This window comes from Diabrotica undecimpunctata, chromosome 4 (genome assembly GCF_040954645.1).
Source record: "Diabrotica undecimpunctata isolate CICGRU chromosome 4, icDiaUnde3, whole genome shotgun sequence".
Lineage (NCBI taxonomy): Eukaryota > Metazoa > Arthropoda > Insecta > Coleoptera > Chrysomelidae > Diabrotica > Diabrotica undecimpunctata.
Window position 1 is genome coordinate 21,925,076 of NC_092806.1, and position 20,380 is coordinate 21,945,455.

Sequence of the window (20,380 nt, forward strand, 5' to 3'; positions counted from 1 at the left end):
AACTCCTTATTTAGACGTCGTAGTACCTCAGCATTGGTAATCCTTTGAACCCACTGAATTTTTAATATTCTTCTGTAACACCACATATCGAACGCTTCTATTTTTCTTATGTGTTGTTTCTTCAATGTCCAAGCTTCCATTCCGTATAGTAAGATAGAAAATATGTAACATCTTAGAGCCCTCAATCTGAGATGCAACTGAAGGTCTCTGTTGGTAAGCATTGTCTTCATTTTCACAAATGCTTGCCTTGCAGTTTCAATTCGGACTTTGATTTCTCTGCTTTGGTCATCTTTGTCATCAACCCAGGTTCCCAGATATTTATATGTCTCTACTTTTTCTATTTGGGTTTGCTCTATCATTAATCTTTCATTTCCATGTTGCGTTTTTGATACAATCATAAATTTAGTTTTTCTCTTATTTATTTTTAGTCCGTATCTAATGCAATAATCGTTAATTCTATTTACCAATTCTTGTAGCGATTCCAGGGTGTCTGCCATTATAACGGTGTCATCAGCGAATCTTATGTTATTTACTATTCTTCCGTTTACAGAGATTCCATCACCCAGATCCGCTATCGCTTCCTGGAATATGGCTTCACTGTACACGTTAAACAGTAATGGTGACAGAACACAGCCCTGTCTTACTCCTCTCTTTATATCTATATTTTCGGACTTTTGTTCTTCTATCTTTATATTGGCCTTTTGATTCCAATACAGATTGATAATGATTCGTAAGTCTCGTCTGTCTATATCTTTGTTAAGCTATGTCGAATAACAATTTGCGTTTTTGAATAAAAATTTGATTTTTTATTGTTTTATTACGATTTTTTTAAGGTGGGTCCTGAGGACCCATAAGTAGTAGCTATATAATAGAAATGTGGCGGTAGTAGCAAGGTTTAAGATATTACTCGGAGACCTGAATGCTAACATCGGAAGAAAGACAATATATCTATCCTTCATTGGTAAGCATAGTCTCTATTATTGGGAAGACTCAGAAGAATATTAGGAAAAATCCTTCTGGATGGAGAGAGATGTGAGAACTTAAGAAAGTATGTAATGTAGAAGACATAAATACATGGGTAACAAAACTGAAATAGGATTGGATCGAAAACATCAGCAGAATATATATAATAGTAAGAACAGCATGGGACAAATCACCAAATGGTTGAAGAAGTGTTGGAAGACTAATGAAGTGACGGTATGAGGATTGATTCAATGCAAGATACTAATAACCAAGAAAAAGTCCTTAGGTGCTTATATATAAAAAGAAAGAAGAAGACATAATACTTGTTTTAGGTTTTGATTCATTTATAAAATGGTAATTTTAAGAGGTATATCCGTTAACTAATTTCTATATCTGTAATATATTAGATTTTTCTGCTAAGGGTAAAATACATTAAAACGATTCCCCTATTAGTGAAATTATATATCGGACCACAATGTTCGTGTACAATCCTTGACACCAGAATCAAATATGTCAAAGACAGATCCACTGAATTCAATTTAATCACACCACAGCGACATTTCTTCTTTAGTTGTGATGAAAATAGCACCGCGGGGGGTCTTCTTTGTGTGCGGCTCAATCCGAAGGACTATAATGTCGGCAAATTGAAGGGCTACAGGCCAGGAGTGAAATCTATTTACAATTGCAGACGTGACAAATGACAACTAACAAAAAAATGAGCGGTTGGTATAAGGGATGATTTACACAATAAATTTTATCTCTGTAAAATTTACAACCAGGTTATAAAAGTAATAAACAGATAATATTGAAAGAGATATTCAGGAACATTGTTTGCAAAGAAAACATATTTACATTTTATATATTTAAGGGAAATACAAGTACAGTGCAATGAGTACATATTTTAAAGCCAATATTTACATGTTTCTTATTATTGCAATTAAAACGACTTTCGACAACGCCTTGGAGTGGGGAATTGAGACTATTGAGGAATTATGTTATCAACAAGAAAATTTAGACACCAGAGATGCTGCACCTAATCTTATACTCACTGTGTATAATTTCACCTTTCTTTGTTATCTTTTTTTTGGAATGATGTACTCAAAAAAATAAATTTTTGTCAGATTGAATTGCAAAGTAAAGGCATAACCGTTGAACAATCAGGGACCAAAATAGAGGCATTTCGTCTTTATATTAAACAAAAGCGTGGTCATATTATAGATGAAGCAATCGATTTTGCCACGAAAAAGTGTGAGGACTACGACATTCCCACCGAAAGACAAAGTCGACGTTAAAAACGAATGGATGGTGAGTTAGCTACCGATACAGGACTCACTTCGAGCCAAACTTCAAAAGGATATGTTGGGATGTTTTGACCGATTTAATGTTGAACTCGACACCAGATCAAAGTCCATTCATGATGTGACTTCATTGTTCGAGGTTTTGCATACAAACACTGTGCTTTTGTGGTCAGAGATTCAGAGGTATCAGAAGCAGACCTCCTGTTAGAAATAACAAGGCTCAGAAGATATTTACAAGCGGCCAATATTGCTGCCTCTAGGTGGTTAGCTGTAGACTTTTTAAAATTCACAATTTATAATTTAAAAATAATTTAATTCATTCACATAATGTAAAACAAAAAATAAATAAACTGTTATATACTATTTACTGCAATTTCATTAACTATATTTCTTAATTTTTTTATTATTCAAAACATAGGTACGTTTATCGAATTCTCGTTGATTTTAACAATCTTTATTTTTAGGATAATAAGGATTTTTTAATAAGGCTAAAATAGACATACTAGGAATCACAGAGACCAAAAGAAAAGGTAACAGCACACAGTTTCTGGAAAATAGCCATTTTTTAATACTCTGACTATTCTGACTCAAAAAGACTATAATAATGAAATAGACAACACTGAAGAAAACCCATATGAGAACCCAAACCAAAACGAAATAACAATAGAAGAAATAAGAGAAATAATAATCAGGCTCAAAAGAGGAAAGGCAGCTGGCTATGATAAGATAACTGCGGAAATGCTAAAAAATATGAGAGAAAATGGAAATGAAATGCTTAGAAAAGTTTGCAATAAAGCATGGAATGAGAACAAGATCCCAAAAGACTGGGAAGTGGGCGTTATTCTACCCATTTTCAAAAAAGGTGACAGACGAGAATGCATCAACTACAGAGGTATAACTCTCCTGAGTATCCCTTCCAAAGTTTACGAACGAGTACTGGAGAAAAGACTACTACAAGAAGTAAACCATAAGCTGGAGCAGTCACAGAGCGGTTTCAGAAAGGGAAGAAGCATCCATGACCATGTTTTTACACTCAAGCATCTAATACAAAATGCACGAAATACAAGCTCGGAACTATACCAAGCCTTCATAGACCTCGAAAAAGCATTTGATAGAACCCCGCGAACCGAAATAGACAAAAGCCTAAGAAACAGAGAAGTAGACAGCAAACTCAGAAAAGCTATTATGAGCCTATACAAGAACACAAGAAACAGAGTAAGAACAGATAATATAGAATCAGAAGAGTTTAGAGTCAATGATGGCTTAAGACAAGGAGGTGTACTAGGTCCCATCCTGTTCAATATTGTACTAGATGATGTAATGAAGGAAACTAGAGAAGAAACATCGAAAATATTTGTTGGACATAGAAACCTGGAAATGATACAGATAGCGCAGTGCGCATTTGCAGATGACCTCGTCGTATTTGGAAGAAACGAGGACGCACTTAAGAGAAACCTCCAGATATGGAGAGATAAACTCGAAAAACATAACCTGAGAATTAATGAAAGTAAAACCAAGGTCATGGTATGGGGGAAAACAGACCAACATACAAACATTAAAATCAATAACTATACTTTAGAACAAGTCGAAACCTTTAAATGCCTGGGAGTGCAACAAGAGAGTAGGGGTACACAAGAAGCAGAGATAAACAATCGAATAGCAAACGCTTCCCGGATATACCACGCAATTAAGAGCACATTCCTATCGAAAAAAGAAGTATCCCAAAAAGCAAAGATAGCTATCTACAACACAGTTTTTGTACCTATCTTAACATTTGGATGTGAAAGCTGGACGCTCACCACCAGACTAAAAAATAAACTGCAAAGTATTTCAATGAAGTATCTAAGAAGAGTACTAGGGGTGACCAGAATGGACAGGATACGGAACGATGAAATAAGAGAACGCCTTAAAGTCCAATCAATAGAGAAGAAAATCGAAGAAGCCCAACTGAGATGGTACGGCCACATGGTAAGGATGGATAAAAAAAGCCAAGTGAAACAAGTGTGGGAAGCGAGAAGAACCTTGAAAAGATCGAGGGGCAGACCCATGAAGACCTGTGACGATGAAATTGCCGCCATCCTAGACAGGAGAGGAGTCACCAAGGAGCAAGCGAAGAAATTGGCAAGCAACAAGAAGAATTGGAGGAAGTTTGTATATGAAACCTAAAAAGAGACTTTACACCCAACACCTTAGGGTAGAAGGGTTATTGATTATAGAATGACGGTATTCAGAGCAGTGGCTATACCGTTCTGAAGAGACTTAAGGAGGTCGAAATACGTATCAACGGTTGTTGCTGCACTTTATCAAAACAAAAATCTAATACCGTCATTCTGTTTTGTTATTTACTTCGTTGGAAGTACGAGAAACTGAATTCACTACGAATTTTGACTAGGATGAACGGCTTGTGGAATGCAATTTTAGATTCCCTTGCCGAGTAATTCATCCAGCTGTTTGTTTCGCAAATTTTAGGAAACACAGTGGTTAAGATTTGAATTCGGTTTCGCTAAGTAGAAATCGTTTGATTTCTCTTTTTGTTATTGATTATATATATATATATATATATATATATATATATATATATATATATATATATATATATATATATATTTAGGATATTGGGTGACTCTATCGATTACCACCAGGGGTGTCACCCATGAAAGACACTGCATACATACTAGACATTTTGTTTGAGAATAGTAACGTAAATGCCTATGATGAAAACATAAAATTAATTGGACCACCAATATTAAAGTCGAAAGTAGAAGATGCAATCTGTAGTTTAAAAAGCCATAAGGTGATTGGAAGAGATGGTATAAAATGCTGGAATCATTAAACGTTTACGCAAACTGTTTAATAATATATACAACACAAGGCAAATACCAACAGATTGGCTCAAATCAACCTTCGTGGCAATACCAAAGAAACACAATGCGAGTCGCTACGAAGAACATCTTTTAATTAGCGTAATGAATCTATTCCTAATTATAGTAAATGCGAAGAAAGAACTGGGGACACTCAATTTGGTTTAAAAATCGGCTTGGGGAAAAAAAGAGATACTGTTTTGCATAAAGCTTTTGGTGCGGAAATGCTAAGACCAAAGAAAATATGTTTTCATTTTCTTCATTGATTACCAAAAGGCCTTTGACCGTTAGACATGAACTATTGATACAGACGTTAAACAATTTGTTGATTCATTCTTATGTCAATATCCCAATTTTTTTAAAAGAAATGTTAAAGACATGAGAATGATTTAACAACTATATTCGAATCAAAAAGCCGAACTAAGGATCTATACCCAGAAAAATAGAGATAAAAGGCATAAGACAGGGTTCTCTCTTCCCCACTGTTTAACATTTATTATGAAAAATCTTGCACGACAGAAAGAAAAAGGTCTCAAAAATAATGATCTTATGATTAATAATCTAAAATATTCTGTCGATACGCCCATGGTCTATGGGACAGAAATGAAAGTCGTTTACTTTTAAGATATTTTTCTATTAAATAAAATTTGTTTATTATTTATTGGTTGGACATATCTTATCACAACTTATTATATCATCATCATCAGTAGCTCGACAACCCTTTCTGGGTCCTGGCTTGTTCTAGGATTTTCCGTCATTCTGTTCTGTTATTTGCTTTGTTTTTCCAGTTGGTAATCTTAAGTTGGTGTTTTCAGATCTTGTTCCACTTGTTCCATGTATCTAAGTTTGGGTCTTCCCTTTGACCTTCTCCCTACTGGCGTTTGCCTCATTATATGTTTTGGTGTTTCAGTCTCAAACATCCGTTCAACATGGCGCTTCCAGCGCAGACGTCCGATCCTTATGGATGTTATGACCTCGGGTTCATTGTACTCGTATGCTGTGTATAGTTCAAAATTATATCTTATAACTTACTATATCGGTTTCTGTTTTTATTGATCTTAAGAAAAGGTAAATTTTTGACGTTTATCAATTCAACTTAAAAGTATATTCAGTACAATTTTTGTTGCAACTGTAGTTAGAATTTATTATTATTGTGATGTTAAATAAGTTAATATGCAAAGAAATCATCTTGATCGTAAAACACAGCGTCTATTGTTATGATTCAGGGTGGTATGAACATCCTCTACGTGGCAGATGCTGTGTATTCTACCAAAAGTACTGTAGGACCGTTATGGCAGCGTTTTCAAGCAACTGGTGATGTAAGTGAAAGAGACACTGGTTTACAAGATTAACTGAACCGATACATGACAATTTTATTCGCCTTCAGGTATTAAGGAAGCCCAATGTTACTGCTATCCACCTAAGAAATGAGCTTCAAATCGTTCATGGCATTATTGTCTCTGCTAAAACTGTCAGGAATAGGTTGCATAAGGGTAGTCTTCACGCTAGACGTTCCATTAGAGTTCCAGTATTATCCCGTGGGAATCGCACAACGAGATTAGAATGGACCGAAGAACATCAAATTTTATAAAAACGAGAATGGGCAAACATTCTTTTCACCGATGAATTCATGTTTGATGATCGAGTGTGTGGCGAACACCTGGAAATGCATCTCGCTTGCAAACCGTTCAAGGCGTTTACAGATATCAAGAAGGAACTTTTTATGGTTTGGGATAGTTTTAATATGTTCTCGAACTGATTTTTAACAGCAAATAAATATCGAGATCATATTCTTAAACCTATTGTTCGTCCATATGCTGCACAATTCGAAGAAAATTTTGAGCTCATGCACGACAATGCACGTCCGCATAATCGGGAGAAATTTTTTAGAGCAGAACAATATTCAGGTATTACCTTAGCCTGCTCAATCCATTAACTTGAATCCCATCGAGCACGTTTGGAATATGCTAAGAAGGCATGTACAATACCAAGGATTGGTGCCGTAGACAAGGGAAGAGCTACTAAACTGTGTATAAGAGCAATGACAAGAAATGGAGCAAGACGATGTTGACAATTTGATAAGTATGCCAAATCGATGTCGAGCTGTTTATTTATTTTTAACACCTTTATGAAAACTGACTTTCGCGGCAAAATTTAAAAATTGGATACGAAAGCTGCACTCTTCAACTTTAAAATGTATCTTGATTTTTGTCAATAGGATACTCCGATTAAAAGATATCGAATTTTTACCGTTGAGTTGATACAAATTTTATTTAAAATTGATTTCGCGCGCGTAACTGACATTTAAAATCACCAGTCGCTTCAAGCGTTGCTTTTGAGAGAACGGTTCATTAAACACAAAAAGTGTTAATTAAAATTTTTATTTAAAATTATTTCAGCTACATTTTTTATTTGAAACATTTTTTTCTACGGCGTACAAATATTTGTTAAATCGGTTTTTTCGGGAGGTAAAAGTGGTAAACTTTTTTGCATTTTCGTTAGAGGCCCAAAATTGGCAATCTCAGCAAAATTTAGCTTGTTCGTATGATTTTTAGAGGTTCAGTGGCGTTTTCTCTTTGACGACTGGATTATATACCAAAATCTGAAAGTATATTCTATTCAAATTCTTTTTTAGAATTCCAACGTAACTTTCGTTAATTTTTTCTCAAAGATTGAATAACTGTAGAAGCATGGTCAATATTGTGTACATTCGCAGTATAAAAAACCAATGTAAAATGTTGGCAAAATGATGGATAGTTTCGAATGTGCCAAAATAGATACGAGTCGTTTCGGTGCGTTGGTCTCGTCGTGTGGTTTGTGACAAACTGTTGAATGACGAGGGCAAATAAACACACACACTCTGTCGGGAAGGGTATAAATAGTTTCATTAATCTTCTCTCCTTTTTGAGTGACAGGCAAATAGAAGGACATCTATCTAAGTCAGTCTTTCCAGAGAGTGTTTTTATTATAACGAGCCGGGGGTATTGTTGAAAAAGAAATGAGTTAGGCTGGTGGTATAAAAATGAAATGACAGTCTTTTTATTTTCATTTATCTTGTAATTATTATAAGGAACTTGTTATGTCATATAAAAGGCTTAGAGTTGTAAAAATAATAATGGAAGTTAGGGGAATTTAGTGTATTTTGGAACTTAGACAAAAATTAAAATGGAAAAATAGAAAAAGCGGATAATATGCTGTTCGTTATTTCCTTTGTATGTTTACCATATATGTTGCCCACCTACCTAACCGTGGTTTATGTCTTGTTTGTTACAATAAAGCCGCTCTGATGAATCCCTGAGCGTGAAAAGTGTCCTCCTTGTACAATCCTGTATGAATGAATACTAATATCTATATGTAATTACGTGGCTAAAGGTTTCAAGCCAAAGCCATTAAAAAAAAGTTATTTTGGTCTGCAGTCATATGAGACAGCCACATTTAGTATTCGTGTAATCAATGCGAGAGTAAAACTTTAGTTTTTGATATAACCTGCCACAGTGTAAGAAGCAGACCACAAGATACCACAGTCACAGCGATCTGGTCGATCTGGAGAGAGCAAGGAGCATTCATCATCAAAGGTAGTGTACAATGATAATTTACAAACACACAATATTCAAATACTTGATAAATTTATATTTAACTATTTCGTCATAAAACATAACACCAGTACCTTTAAAATAAATATTTGACATGACATGTCTTATAGTATTCTGTCAATTGTGAGATGAAATTTTTGATATTGAGGTCATTAGTAGTTGACAAATCGCTTACATTTTAAACGTGCAATTGGTTTAAAACTTCAACTTGATAAGATGGTACTGTCAACGCCACTTAAGTTGGCGAGGCGCACAAACCCAAAATTGAAGTCCGTTTAGGGTGGATTAGGTGGTTGTCATCAGTCTCCTCCCAGTAGTCACGTGCGTAACACAAAAGTGAAGTGCGGCTGTTATTTTTCAGATTTCTTATTATTTTGGATAGTTAAGTGTGTGTGGCAGTTTCTTTAAATTATGGCGTTAGAAAGTAATAGAAAGACTAATTTTGTTATTAATGGACAATCTCGTGAGATCATATATAATGTGTTATTATTTCAAAAAATTTAAGCTTGAAGCAGATACCTTGAAAACTGTGAAAGAAACAACAGCTAAAACTATTCATTCTCTTTTAGTTGTTTAACGTACTTTCGTGGTTGTATCATATGGCATTCTTCTTTTTCATGTGCCGTGCTCGATTATCGAGCTTGGCTATCAAATTGGCGATAGTAATTTTGTTGACGGCAGGGATGCAGAGGATCTGTTAAACTATTCTCTTAGGTTTCTAAGCCATGACGTTCTTCTTCGACCTGTCCACTCTTCTTTCGTCTACCTTGCCTTGTATTATTAAGTGGAGTATATTATAACTCTCTGGGTGTCGCATAACATAACCAAAATATTCAAGTTTGCAACGGCATAGCTTTTTAAATAAACATATTTACAAAAATTTGTGAAATTATAATTATTGTATGTACATCGGTCTTACTCTCGATAATTGAAAGACATTTTTTAACATACTTAAATTATTACAATTATTAGCACATGAATATATTGTGTACTGTCTTATGGTATGGCAGTAAATATAGACTTTTTTATACTTACATACTAGATAAAATGAATCATTATAGTTACTTTTACAGGAATTTCCATCAGAACAATCGAAAGGATAACAAGAGAGGCAAAATGTTCTTTGAAAAATACCGACAGAGTCCAATTTGCCAGTCCAGGCAAAAAACGAGTAAGGAGATCAATCATAGATTTGCCGGAATACCAAACAAGAGACATTCGCAGAATAATCTACGATTTTTATAAAACAGACAAATGTCGGGTTACGGTAAAAAAATTAAAACAAAAAATTCATAACGATTTGGATATCACAATTTCACAGACATCTCTAAGGCGACTTCTATTCAAAATGCCATTTCGTTGGAGGAGAACCGAAAACAACCGAAAATTACTTTTAGAAAAAAGTGAAATACGAGCTTTGAGTATAAAATATCTCAGGCAAATCAAACATTTTCGTACTCAAAATAGGCCAATTGTGTATGTTGACGAGACTTACTTACACAGCGGCCATACTTTTTCGAAGAACTGGACTGACGAATCAACAAAGGGATTATTTTCTATAATTTCTAAATGTCAACGACTAATAATAGTGCATGCCGGTGGAGACACGGGATTCATTAAGGATGGATTATTAATCTTCAAGTCAGGTACAAAATCAGGGGATTTCCACTCTGAAATGAATGCACATTATTATGGAAAGTGGTTACAAAAACGTTTAATACCTAATTTACCTAACTCGGTACTAGTTTTTGATAACGCATCTTATCATAGTATTCAGTTAGAGCGGGCGCCTATATCAAACTAAAAAAAAATTTAATGATAGAATGGTAAATACAGAAAAATATTCCATTTATACCCACTGCTTTAAAACCGGAATTATATGAATCCATTAAATATCATAAATCCCCTCATGTAAAATACAAGTTCTACGAAATTTTACGCGAGCATGGCCATATTCCTTTGCGTTTACCTCCGTACCATCCTGACCTAAACCCGATTGAACTTATATGGGATACAGTCAAAAATAATGTAAGCCAGAAAAACGTTACATTTAAATTAGCTGACGTACAAGAACTGGCTGAGGAAGAGTTCAATAAAATTGATACAAATGAGTGGAGAAAATGATGTGACTATGTCATTAAGAAGGAAGATGAATACATGGACAGCGAGATAGTGGTTGATAACGCCATGGAAATAGCTCCTAATATTATAAATATTAACAGCGAATCTTCCAGTACAGAGTTTTCTTTTGATAATAAAGATGAAGAAAATTAACCATTAGAAAATTATTTTCAGTTACTATTTTTCTACACTTGATACTCGTTTTAGTGTTATAATCAAACCAAAATATCAAAATTAAATAATAACTGTGTTACATTTATTTATACAATACCCTCCATTTAATATGAAAGACAATATCAACGTAGTTTTATTTGTTAATTAAATTCAGTCATAATTATTATTGTGTTTGTATGTTAAATTAAAGAGATATTATAAACCAGTGGATTTCTATTTAAATTAACTAAAAAAATAATAACAATTTCATCTTTCTAATGATATATTAAAGCTTGCGAAAAAATATTACTACTTTTTTAATTGTGTAATAATTCTTTAAACTAATCTTTGTAATCGGTGGTAACTCAACTTTCCTTGGCTACTTCATTTACAGTATGCCTTTTTTCAGTTACTGTTATGGTTCCTTTAATTTTGAGTGGTAACTGACGTTGTCGTAAATGATAACTATGACAGAATTAATTGGTAGGAGATCAATTCTTTATGGTAATTGGCCTAGGCTGCCAATTATAATCCAGCCTAGGCTGGAATAAAAAACAGGTTAAACACTAAATTATATTTAATTCTAGAATCAAATAGCATTTTCTGATTTAAGGTAGACATTACGTAACGTTCATATGTAGGATAGGTAGCGAATGGCGGAATTGTCTGGTTACCCACGGAGTTGTGGGATATTTATCTATACTTCACTGACGCTAATTTCACTATTATATCTAATTACAAGAATTATTGCTTAGCGGAATGTCATTTCTATGTTAAAAGCAAACTACTGGTTTGAATGGAAGAATTTAACATATAACTGCAGTTTTAGGAAACACTAAGCACTATCAATAATTGATTTAATAATATTTATGAAGGAATAATGTTGCACTCTTCGTCCTTCAGGCAGTGCTTTCTTGGTGCAGATGAAGGCTTCATCCTTTTACTACGGATCTAAACTAGCCGTTTGTCTCTTTACAATTACGTAAGGGTGACAAAATTATACAATTCTACATCTGGGATGAATCAGAACAAAAAAGGGGAGTCACAGGAATAGCAAGTTTTATGCTTTACGCAAAAATGTGCTTCTGGTCCTACCGAAAACTGTCTGAAAGTTTTTAGATAGTTCACTGTCTCATTTGTTAAATATTGTAACGAGAAAGCTAATTTCAACATGTCCCATATAACGGTTGCATCTCTTAGAATGATGACGCGTAGACCAGAATCTTCGAGACGAGGATCTGCAGGATATATGACGCAGCCAGTGAGGCGTCCATAATAGCAATGATAGAGATGGACTATTGTAGAAAATTCTGGTACCCTATATTTGTATATATCCAGACGACCGGTTTCGCTTTCTACAATATGCAAAGCATCTTCAGGTCTCGATACAAAGTTAAATAAATGCTGAAATAATAAACCCATATTAGGGTGTTGTCTAATAAAGATAAACAAAGATAGATGATAAAAATTACAGTAATTATGCCAATATTACATGTCTGTGGTTTTTCAAAATTAATAAAATGTTTAAGCAGACAAGGTAAGACCCACAAATTGGTAAAATAGTCTATTAAACTGTAATAAATTAATAAATGAACAAATAAATAAAACATTACTTACATGCCGGTACTCTATTAATTGATGGTTGAAAGAACATGGTTCAAACTATCCTGTATTGTTGATTGGAGAACTTAAGTCTGCTATTGTAATTGTTTGACAGTAAACGGGGAAGTTCTTGAGGAGACAGATTTTATCCAATGAAGTAGAGATAGGTGTAATGTGATTGTTTGTTTGATGAAAGTAATGTTCTATACCATTGACTTATTTAAAAGTTATTTATATTTATTCTAGAGATATATTTATGAAATGTGTGTTATTTATTGAGATTTTATTTTATGAAGGTGACAGTTGTAAGTCAATGAATGAGATTTGATGTACAAATTGTGTGGGTGTGCAATTCTTTCAACGTGTAATTATCAAATTTCTTTGATAAAGTTCTATATATTTCCATATATTTCAATAGAGTATTAAAGTATTAAAAGAGATCACATGTGGAATACAATGGCAAAACTTTCAATTTCAAAAAAACTTAGCCAGCTCGTTAAAATATATATATACAAATGGCTGTAGATCCAGAGAACGGATAGGTAACAAATTCTCAGAATCGTTTGATATAAACAGTGGACTAAAATAAGGAAACGCGCTGTCACCTCTCCTTTTTAATATAATCCTGGAGAATTAAGCACAGCACAAATTAGACTAGAAATAATGACAGTAAATGGACTAAAATTACTGCTAGAATACGTATGCGGATGACATTGACATTGTGGGAAACACAGTCACCAATGTAAAGGAAATTTTCAATAAATTAAAGATAGACAATAAAAACTAGTCTAAGGGTCAATGAAAAGAAAACCAAATATATGTGCACTAGCAGACAAAAGAGGCGAGAGAGAATAGGGCAAAATGTAACAATAGACCCATATATAACTTTGCAAGAGTGGAGAGTTTTAAATCCCAACGTCTAAGATGGGCATGTCTGCAGACTTCCCAATAACCGCGTTATCAAGTTAATCTGGGAGGAAGCCCCGACATGGAGAAGGCTCTTACGATGTCCACGAATGCGATAAAATGATAGCATATTCAGATTGAAGCGAGTTGTGCAGCCAGCCAAGACCCACGCCAGATTGTAGTCCTACGAGAAGAAAAAGAAGATATATTACATATCCTTTTATCCATATATTTGGGGGGTTATTCTCCGTTTATGGCTCTATAAAACGTTTCCGTTAGATCACTTTGTGCAATTTTGTTATTATTTTTTATTAATCTCAGATTTGATTGACTTCTTGATCTTTTTAATAACATTTTTCTATTATTTATATTTCTTGTTTCTGGGGCTTACTTATGCCTTGGAGCTTCCTCTTTTTACATAAATTGTAGTCTTTTTGTTTTTTTCCTTTTTTCTTTTAAATTTTATCTCAGTTCACTTGGCATTTTCCATGATTTGGAAATTTTTGTTCCCCACATTTATTTATTATTATTACATGTAATCTGATCGGCTCCCATCATTCGTTCTATTATTTTGTTATGTCTTTTTTTCTTCTCTTAATTACCTACTATATTCGTTTAATTGTTTTGTCGTAAATTTTTATGTTTGTCTTTTTGGTATTTTTGCGACTCTAATTAAAATCTTTCATTATTAAAACTGTATGTTTATACATTTAATGGCACTAATCTTGTCATCATCATCATCAATGGCGCTACAACTCTTCGTGAGTCTTTGCCGCGTTTACTATTGCCTTCCATGTTTGTCGGTCCTGTGTCAGTAATTCCCATTGTGGCACTCCCATTTTCTCTAGATCTTCTTTGACTGCATCTTTTCACCTTTTTCTAGGCCGCCCTACAGACCTTCTTCCCTCTGGCCTTTCCCAGAACACATTATTTATAAGGCGATTGTCGTTACTGCGTATCACATGCCCTGCCCATCTGAGTCTATTGGCCTTATATATCTGACTAGATTTTCTTTTCCGAATAGAGACTCTAGCTCGTTATTGTATCTGCCCCTCCATTCGTTTGTCACGCTTTCTCTGCAAGTGCCATATATCATTCGAAGAATTTTACGTTCCCACACCAGCAATTTATTTATTTCTCTTTTTGTTAGCGTCCATGTTTCGCTTCCATACGCGACTGCTGGTCGTATTATGGTCTTATATATCCGGATTTTTGAACCTCGTGAAAGAAGTTTTAACTTCATTAGATGTTGCATTGCAAAGAAAGATTTGTTTCCTGCCATTATTCTCGTTTCAACTTCTCGCTCTAATTTGTCGTCATTTGTGATTGTTGCTCCTAGATTTTTAAATTCTTAAACCACTTCGAAGTTGTGATCATTTATAGTAATGTTTTGCCTCATTCGCCGTCGTTCTTGTTTTGAGACGACCATGTATTTTGCATTAATCTTGTGGTATAGATAATTCAATAGTATCATAATAAAAAGGTGTTTTTTTACATGAAATAAAACAACTGTATATTTTTAATCTTTTTTTAATAGATGAATAATGATTTACCATTTCAATAAAGTAAAACTGGAATCATTTCTAACGCACAAGGGATGAAAATAATAACTTGTTTTCAAATCGGTTGTCCTGTAAAAAACTTAAAATTAGTAATATTTTTATTACATATCTCTGTATACATTAATCGAGTAATACGTGCGAAAAATGAAGATAGCTATGATCAACAATGAGAAATCTTTTCTGGAGTGCCCATGTTTACTAATATAAGAGAAATTCTCATCAAGTTAGACTAAGTGGGGATACCAACAAAGCATGAAATAATAGCTAGACTCGGCAATGACAGATATCATGTCCTGGGCTAAGAGGTATATGATATAATGCAACAGGCTCTGACTATAGTCATAGAATGTGGAGGAAACGACAGCATTATAATGACATTTTCTCTACAGTTTTATATTGTGTCTTCGGAAGACTTGTGGCTTAAATGATTATAAAGCGATAAGGGAACCTTATTTTCAACAGAGCCCTGTATATGTTGCTTTAAATGGTTTAAAAACAGAATGAAGGTTTTAGACAAGACCATAAAAAGCTGGATAAGGATTATACATATTAACATATTTATAAATATATATATATATATATATATATATATATATATATATATATATAGAAAAATATGAAGTGATGTAAAAGAAGAAAACAAAAAGAAAAAATGGAAAAAATGAAAATAGGTTAAAATCACATCTTAAAAACATCTCTTCTCTGTTCTGCAAACAACGTATTTAAAGTCCTCACCAAAAGTTAACCTTGTATCTAGGACTACTTCCAAGAACTTTAATTTTTTGGCAGATAAGATCCTTTTTCCGTCCAGGACAAAACCATGTGGTCTCTGGTCACTGGATTCTTGACGATCATTGATTTTAGCGGCCAAGAAGTTTTCTTGACCGCCAGTATAAAGTCCCTGCTTCCCATCTACGTCTTTATTTTGTTAAAGGCTTCGATATCTGTACCCAAATTTAACAGAACGTTATACAGCAATGGTTCCAGGATGGAGCCCTTCGGCACTTCCACTGTGGTCTTCATAGAGTTATCCCTCGCAATGTTATATGATGAAATCATCAAAAGTGTTAACAAAGTAAGAGGATACAAAATGGAAAACAAAGAAATAAAAATACTTTGTTACGCATATTGATAGCCCAAGATGAAGATAGTCTGTAAAGACTGGTCCACAGATTTAACATAAGAGCAAAATAATTTAATATGATAATCTCATCTCAGAAAACTAAAACAATAGTAGTCAGCAAAGAACTAACCAGATATAAAATAGAAATTGATGGCATCAGTATTAAACAAGTAATGGAAATAAAATACCTGGGAATTACACTGTCTAGCTATGGAGACCTGGACAAAGAAGTCAGAGATCAAGTACAAAAAGCAAATAGACTGGCAGGATGCCTTAATAACACTATATGGCGAAACAGACACATTAACACTGAGATAAAGTCAAGAATTTATAAAACCAGTGTAAGACCAATAACGACATATGCCTTAGAAACAAGACCCGACACAGCCACAACGCAAAGGCTACTGCAAACAGCAGAGATGAGAGTACTGAGAATAATTACAGGAAATACGCGAGAGATCGAAAGAGAAGTAAAGACATTAGAAGAAAATGTAACGTATAAATGAATGGACACAAAATACAGAAAAGGACGGAATAACCACATAAGTAAAATGGAGGAGACCCGTGTCGTCAAAATAGCAAGAGATAAGTCACCAATCGGCAGAAGAAGTATCGGACGACCGCGCAAAAGATGCAGTGGCAACCTTTCATAGAGATATGAATCCGACAATGAACAAGCAGAATTGCTTATAAAGAGGAAAAACAAGAAGAAGAATTATGTATCTATCTGTGAAGTAGTCCCTATCCAAGTTCTGCAAATAGGGAGATATCCCCAAGCTGTCCAGTAGTCTGTCGATAATTTTCTAGCTAGCACTATAATAATAAAAGCATTCCTTATACCTAGGAAGATCGTCACCATCCATCTACAGCTACAAATGGATATCTTCGTTTTGAAACTGCTCCTGACCTAACCCATACTGGCGGTCAGATATGCCACCTTTCTCCATTATCTCCCCACTACAGCCTTTTCTTCAAAATTATCTTAAAACATTTCCTAAGGTATTTAACAAGCATATAATATGTATGTACGTCCCAAGCTCCTCTAATTCCTTTTGGTTTTGATATAAGTATTAGATTTGCCGTTTTCAGATCTCCTGGGAAGTCTTGCTTTCCTAGCAAGTTGTTTATAATATCCTGTACCCATTTTACCTTCTCCTCAATAATGATTTTTATTATCTAGCTGTCCTATTAGGTCCAGGCGCTTTTCTTGCTTTGAGCGTTTTGCCTGCTTACGTCACTTTTTAACTTTTGAATTTTTCACAGGTGTCTCCACCTAGAGTGACGTAGAGCCTTCTTCCCTCTGTAGAAAAAGAGCTTTTGCCAGTTCTCTCCTCCGGCTCTCATCCATCTGAAAGAAGTCCCTTTTTTCTGTTTCTTAAAAGCTCAACGTCAGCAAATATAGGAGGATGCTAGAAAAAGAACAAAGGAAAGCACTACGAAGGGTAGCACGTGCATACAGAACAACATCAACGGTGGCAATTAAAGTCATCGAGGCTATGTTGCCCAACCACCTGATGGTGAAGGAAATAACGAAAATCTACGAAAAGGATGAATATAAGAAAATATTAGTTAGGAATAGCAGCATAACGGAGTGGCAGCAAAAATGGACAAAGGAGCATAGGGCGGCCTTTTTAATTCATAATATCGCAGAAAGGATATAATAATAATGCAGGGAGCAAGGTTTAGATATCTGGGAATAGATATAACTAGTTAAGGAGATGTTAAAGAAGAAGTACGACAATGAAGCTTAAAAGCAAGTAAAGCGACGGGATCTCTTAATGACACAATCTGGAAGAACAAACACCTAAGACAAGACACAAAAACAAGAATCTATAAAGCAGAAATAAGACCTATACTAACATACACGGCGGAGACAAGACCTAACACATCTAAAACGAGACGACTACCAGAAACAACAGAGATGAAAATAGTTCGACGAATATCAGGGAAAAGACTGTTAGATAGGGAGAGAAGCAAAAACATAAGAAAAGGCAATATAGAAGACATAAATGGATGAATGACAAAACGGAAACAGGAGTGGAACAAACACATTAGTAAAATGGCAGAGGACAGGATAGTACGAATAGTACGAGATTAGTCACCAAATGTACGAAGAAGTATTGGCAGACCAAGAAAAAGATGGTGCGATAATTTAAACAATTTAGGAGGCTAATATTGAAAGCTTTAAAGCCTACATACAAGAAGAAAGAAGAAGAAGAAGCAGAAAGGATGAAGTGAGCCGACAGACCCACTAATTAGATTATTTTTGCATCCAGTCCTAACAGGGCACGGCTCATTCAGTGCTTACCTGGTAGGCATAAGGAAGGCTCGGATAGGAATTGTCAGCTACTGTGAAGTAGCTGACACGGCCGAGCACTGTGTATTCGAGTGCAGAATATTCGACGAGGACTGAAACGAATTACACAGGAAGGATAAGTGGTAGGTAGAGTAAGCACAAATGCCATAATACAGGTAGCAATGCAAAGAGAGAGATAAAGAAACGGGCTACTGATGTGATGCACCGATCTGGAGAGTACCTACCGCATAAGTAGTCCGGATGAGGGGGTGGATTTTAGTAAGTAGGCAGGGAGCTATGGATACATCCTTCCATCCTGAATCCAACACACGTCAGGTTTTTATAAAAAAAACTTGGAAACGTAGGCACTACTAGTATCAAATACAAAGAAAGAATGTAACCCTTAAAATAAACAAAATTATACAAATAACGCAAAAATATTATAGAAACTTCTATAGCACAAAAAAAATAAAAGGATTGGATTTTGGATCAAAAACAATTTGTCGAGAAATGAATAAAAACATTATACATACTTGCCCGTTAATTTTAGTCCAAAGCTGCTTTTATTGTTCAATAACCGGTACTGGAATATAAGAACTTCGGTCTGATGATGTGTTATGTATGGAAGTGCTTGACTTTACTGAAGGAAACCCAGTGGTATAAATCATCTTCCCTGGGAAACTTTGTGTATCAATTGGGGTAGTAGGATGACCTAAATCCTCAGAAGAAGAAACAGTTGCATTGCCAACGACAATTGAAACAAGATGTGATATTTGCCCTAAAGGCTCATCAAATTGTTCATCGGTCTTATTATTTTGATCATTTAGTAATGTATCGTTGCCTTCTAATTTATCACCTGTTTGTTTTGATGTAAGAATGCTTGACGATTGCAGTATAAGCTTACTGGGCTTTTCCTGAGTTGCAGATTTTGTGTTGTTTAATATTTGATTATCTTCTGATTTTGTATCAGCTATTGGATTTAATATTGTAACATTTTGTAATATCAGCACTACTGTCTCACTAGGTTTTTCTTTGGTCGTATTATTTACCACTGTTTCCTTACCTTTTAAATTGGATTCATCAGTTTGTTTTATTACGGTATCATCTCCTAATACTTGCACTACCTTATCGTTAGGTTTGTCTTCAGTTTCAAATTTTCTATTATTTATTAAATTTTCATTACATTCCGATTTATTTTCATTATTTTTTATTGATGTTATAAGAGTTCTTAAGAACTGCACTACCATCTCTTGAGGTTTTTCTTCAGTATCGGTTTCTTTACTATCTAATAATGTGTCGTTAGCTTCCGACTTGGTTTCACTTGTTTGAGCTAAAGTTTCCGTTGGTTTTACTTCACTTGTGATATTTATAACTGAGGATGTAATGGGTTCTGATTGAGTTTCAGTTTTTTGTCCTTTTGGTGATCCATTCGCTGTATTTTTCTCTTCATTTGTGGAGGTATATACTCTTGTTGTATGTGTCTTTGTATAATTGCAGCAGTTGAACTCAATTTTAGTTTTGCTGTTTCCGTTTTCGTCGATGGTTTTAGCGGCGACTAAAATATTATTCTTGGCATTAACAAGAAATGTCGAAAACGTCAGTAAACTAATTAACACCAATATTTGATACGATAAATACATTTTGGAAAGGACTTATTGACAATTAATTGAATTTCTGACATAAATAACTTCAAACAAAATTTGTTTTATACAGATCCGTGCGGGCCAAATCAGAATATCTAGTACATAGATAAATAATATAGTTTATATCTAGTATTTTTACGATATGCGTATTTTGTATACTATATATATATGTATACTAACAAATGGGGTCTCGAAGTCAACATTGAGAAAACTGAAACCATGTGTATTGGAGGGACAAAGCAGTCCATTATATTAGACG

At 34.4% G+C, this 20,380-nt stretch overlaps 1 protein-coding gene across 2 annotated transcripts; it reads right to left on the reverse strand.

Moving 5' to 3' along the window:
- Positions 1 to 15,011: 15,011 nt before the first annotated feature.
- LOC140438165 (uncharacterized) lies at positions 15,012 to 20,177 on the reverse strand. 2 transcript variants are annotated; one of them, XM_072527878.1, is made up of 2 exons: positions 19,016 to 20,177; positions 15,012 to 15,128 (listed from the first exon to the last, which is right to left on the reverse strand). In XM_072527878.1, exon 1 carries the CDS (start codon positions 20,116 to 20,118, stop codon positions 19,042 to 19,044), a length of 1,077 nt encoding a protein of 358 aa, XP_072383979.1. In that variant the 5' UTR covers positions 20,119 to 20,177; the 3' UTR covers positions 15,012 to 15,128; positions 19,016 to 19,041. The 2 variants fall into 2 exon arrangements, with proteins under 2 accessions (XP_072383979.1, XP_072383978.1); XM_072527877.1 differs by having other exon boundaries at positions 19,012 to 20,176.
- Positions 20,178 to 20,380: the final 203 nt, after the last annotated feature.